This window comes from Triticum dicoccoides, chromosome 2B, assembly GCF_002162155.2.
Source record: "Triticum dicoccoides isolate Atlit2015 ecotype Zavitan chromosome 2B, WEW_v2.0, whole genome shotgun sequence".
Classification (NCBI taxonomy): domain Eukaryota; kingdom Viridiplantae; phylum Streptophyta; class Magnoliopsida; order Poales; family Poaceae; genus Triticum; species Triticum dicoccoides.
Window position 1 is genome coordinate 493,098,751 of NC_041383.1, and position 10,099 is coordinate 493,108,849.

Consider the following 10,099-nt stretch of genomic DNA (forward strand, 5'->3'; position numbering starts at 1 on the left):
TGCAGCACTGGTTTGGCCAGTTCCAACACTAGGCGGTTGCGGCAAAAACCTCACCGTCGAAAGAAGTCTCCTCCTGATTCCAGGAAACTTCATGGCCGGTTCGAGCACCCTGCCTCACAGTTCCAGCAACCCCATGCCTCCGCGCGGGTCACACTCGTCGTCTTGCTGGTTCCAGCACCATCGCCAACTGGTCTCGTTGGGCGCCGGCGGCTAGCAGCAGCGGTCGATGTTGTTTCTAGCACTTACCTCTTATGGTTGCAACTCCGCCATGGTTTGCAGCTTGCCAACACATCAGCGACTTGTATTTTTGGCTGGCGTGCGGTTGCAGCTTCGCCAGGGAGCGTTGCAATAGCGGCCAGGGATAACGAACGTCAGCAGTAGTAGCGAGGCTTGCGGGGAAGAAAGAGTTACATGGAGAGGATTAGAGCGAGATGAATGATTCTTGATGGCTGGATATGGTGTTGGTCGTTGGGTGAATAGATAAGAGCGTCAATGAGGATAATAGCGCCATTGCATTAGTTGCATCGGTCATACGTGGAAGTGGAAGTTGAGAAGCTTATTACTTTTGGGTGCTTGGGCACCCTAGAGCTTGTGCCCTAGATGGTTGGTGGTGTCGCCGAGCTCGATCACTGTGGTGTAAAGCTTCGGGCAAGCTTCGGGGTCTTCAATTAAGTTGTGAAGATTGCCCTGAGCAAGTTGTATGGGTTCGATGACCGTCCCAAGGTCGCCAGCTGTATGGGTTCGGCGACCGCTCTCAAGAGTCCCTTAGTGGGACCACAACACCTTACATTCTTTGAGGGCGTGAGGAGAATACGGTGGCCTTGGTGGCATTTTGAGGAGCATTGTGGCTCCACACCACTCTAACAGAGATTAGCATCCGCAAGGGTGTGAACTTCAGGATGCATCATCGTCTCCGCGTGCCTTGGTTATCTTTTACCCGAGCCCTTTACTTATGCACTTACTTTGTGATAACCATAATGATTCATGTTATACATCTTGCTATCACGTAGTTGTTTATCTTGCTTAGCATAAGTTGTTGATGCACATAGGCCAGCCTAGTATATTTAGGTTTTGTGCTTGATAAATTAAACAATTTGTTTTATTTCGCTTTTATTAAAGTCTAAACCGTAATTGTTTTAAAACACCTACTCACCTCTCCTAGTGACATCCATGTCCTTTCACCATTAAGATTGCTGACCATAGAATGGGTTACATCAATCGGACGTCCATCGACCACATTGTATGGTATTTATGACCTCGCCCACACCCTTAGCGGCTAACAAATGAGTATTTTTTTTTTGTTATAGGCCCTTGGTTCATAGTCCTCCTATTTAAGTTGTATTGATGGTCTATCCAATCTTATTCTTTTTCATTAGTTCGTTATGTCACCTACTGATCACAAAATGCTTATTCATGGTCTAATTTTTATGCCACACTGAAAACCATGTCTCAAAAAATCATGTTTGATGAATCCGTCCTTAGTCTTCACATAGACTGCCACTAATAATATTGTGTAACGATGATAATGTTGTGATGTACATTCCATGCTCGATGTATACAAGGGAGATTATATAGGTGTGGGACTATTTTCAGGGGGGGGGGGGCGAATATTTCAAGGGGCATAATAGACCGGTCAATTGATCCTGCCCCTTCATGCACATCTGACGCATCAAGAGGTGCGGGGGCAATATATCACCTCATGGGCTGGAGCACTTGATATTTTCCCCTCTTATCACATACATGAGTGTTATAAAATCTGAAAAAATAATCAAATTATATAGAAACAACATACCCGCCACGCTATAAGTTTTTAAATCTAAACACTAAACATTGCGCAGAAACAACAACAAAAATCCGTTTGGTGACAGTGAAAATAGTCTGAATTTACAATTTAATTTGGTTTAGCTACTATTCACAAACAATGAATTTTGTCTTTTTTTTTCTTGGAGTTGTTTATGAAATTGAATTTGAAATCTTGTAATACGGACAAAGGCATCACACTCATCCCTATGAAACACATTGTCGGAAGGACTGGAATAAATTCTATGCACTTTATCTCACTGGTGCTTTAGGAAAATGCGAGCACTGATGTCAAATTTAGGATTTGAACTCTGGTGGTCCGAGGATACCACTGTCCTCCTAATCATCCAACCGTAAGTTGGTTCGCGTATTACGTATTTCTATTTCGAAACAAGATAGTAATGAACATATCCAACGAGCAAAGGCATTGAGACGTACCCCTTCGCTCCCACGATCCAAGCGATTAACTAGGGTTTCGCTTGCCTCTCGCCGGCGCTGCCGCCGGTCCGCCTCATCTGCTATGGTCCTAGGACCATGGAGGGACGGTGGATCTCGGCCCTTTGCCGGCGGGAGGGCTTCGTTTTTCTATGTTTTTTGAGTTTTGTTAGGATTTGTGCCATGCTCAAAAAGACGAGGCGACGACGGCTTTCGTAAGATGGAATAAGGGTCTCCCCGCTAGCCGCCATTTCGGTGGCGCTTCTAGTATTGTCGGAGGGCGTGTAGAGGTGTGTCTCTGGCGGATCTCGTGGGATCCGGTCGGTGTTTGTCTTCGACGGATCCGTTTGGATCTGGTCTTTGTTCGTCTGCGCCCGTGTGTCTGCACTTTGGATTATTCTGATTTACGCTTCTCTTCATCGGGCAACGGTTGCTGTTTCTGGTGCATTGGTCTTATGGGACCTTATTACGCCGACTTCCCAACTGTCTACTACAACAAGGTTTGCCCGGCTCCTATGAGGGAGGGGCGATGACGGCGGCGCGCCTTCGGCTCGCTCTGGTGCTGGTAGTCGTCGCTAGGTGGTCTACGGACCTGGATGTAATTTTTTACTTATGGTGTTTTTTGTATTACCATTACAGTTGATGAATATATCTTAAGTTTTCTTAAAGAAAAAGAGATAGTAGTGAACATGTTATGTAACCAGGCCATTCCGTGTGTAAAAGAAAAGGAAAAAGACGGCGAGGAAGCCAGATAGGAAATCAACCGTCATTCGGGATAGGGAAGGTGCGAGGAGGGGAGGGCGCGCCTGAAAGTCACATTTTGCATAGGGTTTCTCTCCCTCCTGCCCAGACGAACAAGCACACCACACAAACCCACACACTCCCCACGCCCACGGAACCCACAAAAAATTCCGAGAAAGATAAATCCTCTCGAAAAATCGGCGCTCCAAATCCCTTCCCAAGAGCTTCCCCAATCCCGCGAATCCCGACGAATCCCCACGAAATTTTCCAACCCTCCAACGCCGCCGCCTTCCGCAGATTTCCGACGAGGCCCATCGAGAAATCTAGCGCGCCCTACACAGAGTCGTCGCTGACTCGCTGGTCGCCCGCCGAGGCGCCCTGTCCTCCTGTCCCGGGCGGCCGCTTCCTGGTCGATCAATTGTGTCGCCGCGGCGTGATATCCCGATAGCTACGAGAGGAGGGGAGCGATTTTTGCCCCCTTAGCAGTCTATTTTTTTTATTTTTTTTAGCATGTGTGTCTGAGATAGATTGTACTGTGAGAGAGTTAGGGTTTGGTGCGGGGGCTAGGGTTTGGTGGTCTCTGCTCCGCCCCGAGTTGAGGCTGGGTGCGGATGCGCCGCTGAATTGTGTGCTGTAACCGCCTTCAGTGATTGGCGAGAAGTGGAGGGCATTGGTGGTTGTTTCATTGTTGTGCCGGACTGGATCCTGCTGCTGGCAAGTGTAGATGGTGAGTGGCGCCAGCTGGCATGGACCGAGGTGAGCCCTCGTTGAAACCAGAATGGCTGGTGCGCGGGGTTGCTACACCGACAGCGTCCGCCACGTGTCTCCGACCAGGAACTTCACCCCGTGCAGGTGAGATGCCTTTCCTTGTCAAATTGCTATTTTGGTGCATATTCTCGCTAATGGTTACTGCTGTTTATAGAATGTATGTATGCAAGATCAATTGTTATTATAGTCGCACCGGAGACGTTTCTAGTGGCATTGGATAACTTAACACCAGCTGTAGTTGTTATTATAGGAGTTGCACGACGTTTCTAGTGGCATTGGATAACTCTACACCGTCTGTAATCAGTGCTTAGATTTATTTATTTATGCATGGTGAAGTTAGTGCAGTTCTGGTGTGCAGTTGCTGCCTGCAAACTCACCATTTTCCTTATGACAATGATCATTCTTCAGTGTTCCTATCACCAATATTCGTCTTAGTTTGATTTAAGGGCAATACTTGTACTGTGAAGCGCTTTACTTATATGTTGCATGGAACTTGGAGCCAGTATAATATGTCGAACTATAACTGAGTAATTGTGCACTTGCGGTAAGCATTGAGGAATCTAACTTCGGAGACATTGCTCACATCAGCATTGTGTCGGTGCTTGTTAAACTAATGATTATCAGTCTGTGTGCCCTTCTAACTGCAGTAAGTGCTGTTAAATTAGATACTCCCTCCGTCCCATAATGTAAGACGTTTTTTGACACTACACTAGTGTAAAAAAACGTCCTATATTATGGGACGGAGGGAGTATTATTTTACTCGGACATGAATACATGATTTAATGTGAGTTACCTCAGAGACTTTCTTGGATGGGAAAATTTACAGTTTTATGTTGGTTAGCCATGTTGCTATAATGCAGCAGTCCTCGTAGTGCCAGTTTTGCTAGGGAATACAGCAGGATTAGCCAGAAGCATTTATTAAGAAATTCTTGGAGAGGTATGACACGTGGTTGATATACTGAGACTATTCTCATGGCTTGTATTTTTGTGAATCTTTGTTATATACTCCCTGTGTAAAGAAATATAAGAGCGTTTAGATCACTACTTTAGTGATCCAAACGCTCTTATATTTCTTTACGGAGGGAGTACTTGGCAATAGATAGTAGAATGTAATTCCCCTTTTGCGTACACAAATATATACACAGTGATACCACTAGTTTCGAAAGGGTAGGGTGGTAGGCAACACATTTTTAGCAATAGATAATATTCTTTTCTTGATACAGCGGACATGCATGGTCGCTGATCTTCCTAAGCTAATTGTTCAATGTAGCATACTGGTAGCAGTAGAGCCATATTAGGCTAGTAGCAATATGTGCGGTTAAGAAGCAAATGCAGTCCGGTCTTTCTTACCATAACCACTTTTGATTTGCAGGCTAGCATATACAAATGAAGCTAATGTTGGACGAATTAAACTAAATTATTTGAAATGTATATACATAATTAGCTAAACTTATTTTTCACTTCAGCATTTCTTGGCAACCTCACTTCACTTACACAAGTGCTGAAATTTAAAAGAATGCCACCAAGAGTTCCATGACACTGTTTCACATTATGCACTTTGGCCTGGAGGCTTAGTGTGGGGTTGTAGATCGGGATCCACTCAGAGGCAGGATAGGTGCCGGGAGTTACTGCATGCACTAGACTCGTCCTGCAGGGACACAAAGGATACAAGGTTCCAAGCTTCATCCGTGCAAATGGAATTGCGGATTCCAGGCCCGGCTTGCTGCGCTGCATACTCTTCTAGTTACAAAAAGTTTGTTGAAGACAGTATTTTATTATTGTTTTCTTCTGTTGATGTGCTAGTAAGACTGTAAGATCATATTTTTTGCCTTTTGTGACCTGTGTGTTATTTACGACAATGAGATACTGGTCATACTATACAATGTATATTACATTGTCACTGCATCTTTTTATTTAATACTGTTACATTAATACTTGTGATTAATTTTGTTCTTGTACTTTGCACTTAGTAAGGATTGGTGTTCAATTGTTCAGTTACCAATCATTGTTGTTGGCACTATCTTTGTGGTTTGGTGTACTGTTTCATGGTTTAACTGATCATATATGGACCATCTTGAATTGGCTATTCTTTTGTCCTTGCAAATTCACAGCATTTTGCTAAGAAGTTGTTGTTTGATGCTTTAGGTGATCAAGACAGGGGCGCTTCATCAAGAAACCGATCAACAGACCGTGATCGTGAACGGAGCTCCCAACAGTCCGCTTCACGTAGGGGTTCTGGCCCAAGTGTGTCCAGACGGCATGATCGGGATGGCACAGTGAAGTCAAGAGGCTATGCCAGTTTTGGAAGGAGCAACAGAGACAGGGTGTGTGAAAAGGACTCTGATTTCCATGATTGGGAGAGTAGGTTGCGTCTTCCAGATGGCCCTTTGCGTGATGGCTTTGGGTCCTTTAGCTCTTGCAGACCTGAAAGCGATAGGCTCAGTCGTGTTCGTCCAAAGCTGGACACATCGACTCGGACAGCTGGAGTAAGTTTGGAAAATGGTAATCTATCTCGAAAGGATGCTGGTGGTATCTCCTTTGAGCGAGAATTTCCACACCTTAGTTCTGAGGATAACGATGGGAAGCAAGATATCAGTAGAGTTCCATCTCCTGGAATTAGCACCCCACTTCAGAGCATACCATTGGTTACTGCACCTGATGGCTGGAACTCGGTGCTAGCAGAAGTTCCTGGACTTAGTGAGCCAAGCAATAACTATGTTTCTTCTGGTTTATCACATGCTGGTTCTGGTAGGCAGCCTGAAGTGTCGAGCTGCGGAACGGCACTAAGCATGGCTGAAACAGTAATGCAAGCACCATTAAAAGTTTCCACCACACCCCAGGTAGTGCAATCTATAATGAATATGATGTCCGTGTTTTTTTCTTTCTTTGGTCTGTAATCATATTTCGTTCCAGTCACTTGATCTAAATAGTGTCTTGTGTGCAACTTTTTTACCCAGCTATCTGTTGATGCTCAAAAGATTGAAGAAAGAACTATGAGGCTAAGACCTCTGACGCCTTCATCAAACAAAACATCTGTATGTGCCTTTGTCGCAATATGAATATTTCTTGTTTTATTGTTTGCTGCTTGTGTTATTACAATGGTTGTGTTACTACCAGCGACTTTATTTGAATATGACTGTCATTAGTGGATCATCCACATCATTTGTTCCTACAGGAGGAATCTGCTCCTGCAATGATCCTAAATTATGTATGTTATTAGTGATTGCGTTCAAAATAGTTAGAAGATATGGCCATAGATTGGTTCAGTTGCTTCATGTTCTTTGCAAACTGCAAGTATCCACTAAGCAGATTTTGGCAATTATCTGAGCATTGTTAAGGACTGGTGTCTTTCTACCGTAACAATTTATGTGAATGCAATGCATCTTGTGTTCTAAGTAAGCGTATTGTGTTGGTTGGTAGTTTGAAGATACTTGTCGAATATTGTGAAGTATGCATTTTTCTGTTTTAATAAACTGCCATCCGCAATATTTTCCTACATCTGTTATTTAACTCTGCAGTTTGGACCTGAATAAATTTATGACACATGTAGGCCCACCAATCACTGTTAGGTTAGGAATTTTATTTTATAACACAGGATTATGGATTGTATTGGTCTAAGTTGGTGCTTTACTAACTATACAATGGACAAATAAAAAAACAAGCACATGAAATATCTCTTAAATAGATGGAATTTTGTTCTGACAAAACTTTCACTGGTAGTGTGATTCTTGCGTTTTTTCCTATTTGTCTGAGGAGTACACTTCACTGTTATATATTACTTGATCAGCATTGGGTCATTAAGCATGCAATCGATAAAATGGAACATAGTTTGTTTAGACATGTGAACATGTCTGCACTTTGTGGGATATTGCAGTTTATTTTAACATAAAATCGTGATTCCAATCCTTACTAGGATGCAGGCATTTTCAAGCTTGTATGTGCTTCCTAAGGCTATATTTCTGTTTCACTTGTTTATGGAGTGATGTTATACTAAAGAAACAGCATTTTGGTTTGCACTGATTCATTCAGAATGCTGTGCAGATATCAAGTTTGTCGGATAAGTTAAAAATTAAAGGTGCAAGAGCTGGGGATTCTAATGGTCCTGTGAAGACTGCGCCACAACTGTCAACACAGCCTTCTAACAGCCCTGTTCGTACTCCAGTCAAATCTGAGCCTGTAAAGCCATCTCAATCAGGAAGCTTTCAAGTCCTGACCCGCGAGCAGAATGGTGCTGCAAATATTGCCAAAGACTGCTCCAGCAATCCTGTGAGTCCTGTTCTAGGTCAATCTTCTTCAGTGGAACCACTGAAAAGGTCTAATGTCAACCATAAGCTTAAAGGTGTCGTAAACGGCCCCCCTTTGCATCTACAACAAGGTTCATCTGGTGAGAGAAAATCAATTGCAAAATCAAAGCATATATTCTTCGAGTTACTGCGGAGCAAATCTTTAAATGGTTCAAGCGCTGGTATCGAGTCCTCATCTAGCTTGATTGATGAGCAAAAGAACCCCTCTGTTGATTTGTCCTTGTTTAACAGTGGAATCAAGTGTATTGAAACTGGAAGTAGTTCATGTGAGGACGCAAATTCTTGTGATGGATCTCAGCGACACTTCTCCGACAATGAGGAAATCAAGCCACCTTCAGAACCTCATGATGCTTTTTATGAGGGGTTGCATGAGATTGTAGTTGACAACAAGGACGCCAACTCTTCATCAGATCCTGTTGATGCTGAAGATGAAGCTAAAGCTAGTCTGTCCATTATACCCACAGATACAACTGATGTTTCAGTGTGGTCGGACTCTAGGTATGACAAAGCCCTTTTGTCGTCTGAGCCCATTGTAGCACGGCAAGAGGAATCGTATCCTACCGAAGATGAACCAAGTCCAGAAGAAATGGCTTTCCTTAAATCTCTTGGCTGGAAACAAGATGAAGTAGTTCCTCCACTGAAACAGGAAGAGATAGCTGATTGTGTAAGTTCTGTTATGTTTCTTACTCTACTAGTTTATCAACATTATTTGGCTTTCAATAATCAGTTCCCATGTTTAGTTTTTTAATTAATAAATTTCATAACTCTCAATCAAGTATTCGTAACTTTTGGGTCATCAACACTATTTTACTTTTTAATACACAATTAACTTGTTTATTTTTTATAATGAATTTCATAAGTCTCCATCAAGTACTCATAGTTTTGTTGTTCCTGTTTTTTCAGTTTTGCCAAAAACAGCTCCAAATACTTTCATTTCGATTTTAGTAATTCCTTAACCCATTTAATGTGACTTGCAGTGTCAGCAAAATGCATAATTGTAGTGGTTTGCCATGCAAGTATTGGGTGTCATTATCAATGAACTTCTGATGAGGCATGCCGAATAATTATGGGGTTTAGCAATAAACAAAACCATTTGTCAATTGAAGCGGAAATGAAATCCTAGTATTTTGTTTTACTAAATTGTGAGATTCAGGATTTGGTAGATGTTTCGAGTTTTTTTACCATTTACGCGATGGTGCATATCATTTAGGTTTCTGGTAATGCACATCAGGAATGCACTCACACTTTTTTTTACCATCTTTGCCTATCATTTACTGTGTTTTAACATATCTCCCTCTACTTTGTAGTTAAGGCACAACGTGAGGCTGCAGCAGAAGCTTGAGGAATGCAGGGGCTAATGACATGACACATCAACCAAAATTACTGGCGTTGTCAACCATGCTTGGAACTTTTGGAGATCAGGCTGTACCATGATGAGTTTGGGTAACTACCTCAACTCTCATGGGGTGATTAGCTTAGCAAATCGAGATATTTTCCCGTTAACTTCAGCTCTGTGGGTAGGTTTCATGGGTAGATTGATGCTTTTCCGTGCTGAAAAGAGGTTTGAGGGTTTTCTTCATTTTCCCAGAAGGAATGCCGAATGAAACAGGCATGTACGGTGTTGGATGCACATAGTTGTGCACCTGCGGTGCTCAGAAAGAATAGGTTGTCTTCTTTTTTTATACTTCTCGTGGCTTATCCTTGTTTCAGAAAAGAAAAAAGAATACTTGGGTCTTTACATGAAAAGGACGCGCCTGTGGCTATCTATGGTCTCAAATTTTGCATAATTTGTTTTGATGTTTTACTCAAATCTGGCCTCCTGTCTTTGCTTTGATTGGTGGCGCTCAGTTGCGCAGCCTGCCTTCATGGTATCAAAAAGATATGCGCAGGATTTTATCGGGTCCAGATATCTCATTTAGTCATACAGACGGTGATCAATTCGGTAATCCTGTTTGATCATGAGGTATTTAATTTAGGCCCCCTCCTACACTTTCAAATTAGAGAAAACAGATTTGTTATTTCATGGTTTGATAAATTATCAGATTGTTTGG

General features: G+C 42.7%; 1 protein-coding gene across 1 annotated transcript; it reads left to right on the top strand.

The window, feature by feature from the left end:
• The first annotated feature begins 3,047 nt into the window (after positions 1-3,047).
• On the top strand, positions 3,048-9,835 carry LOC119364422. Its single transcript, XM_037629894.1, has 5 exons — positions 3,048-3,828; positions 5,890-6,584; positions 6,702-6,779; positions 7,786-8,712; positions 9,356-9,835. Exons 1-5 carry the CDS (start codon positions 3,723-3,725, stop codon positions 9,404-9,406), a joined length of 1,857 nt encoding a protein of 618 aa, XP_037485791.1. The 5' UTR covers positions 3,048-3,722; the 3' UTR covers positions 9,407-9,835.
• The last annotated feature ends 264 nt before the right edge of the window (positions 9,836-10,099 follow it).

Coding starts and splice junctions, on each gene's coding strand:
- LOC119364422 (XM_037629894.1), top strand. CDS start 3,723: ATGGACCGAGGTGAGCCCTCGTTGAAACCAGAATGGCTGGTGCGCGGG. Junction 3,829..5,889: donor AGGAACTTCACCCCGTGCAG/GTGAGATGCCTT, acceptor TTGATGCTTTAG/GTGATCAAGACAGGGGCGCT. Junction 6,585..6,701: donor AAGTTTCCACCACACCCCAG/GTAGTGCAATCT, acceptor TTTTTTACCCAG/CTATCTGTTGATGCTCAAAA.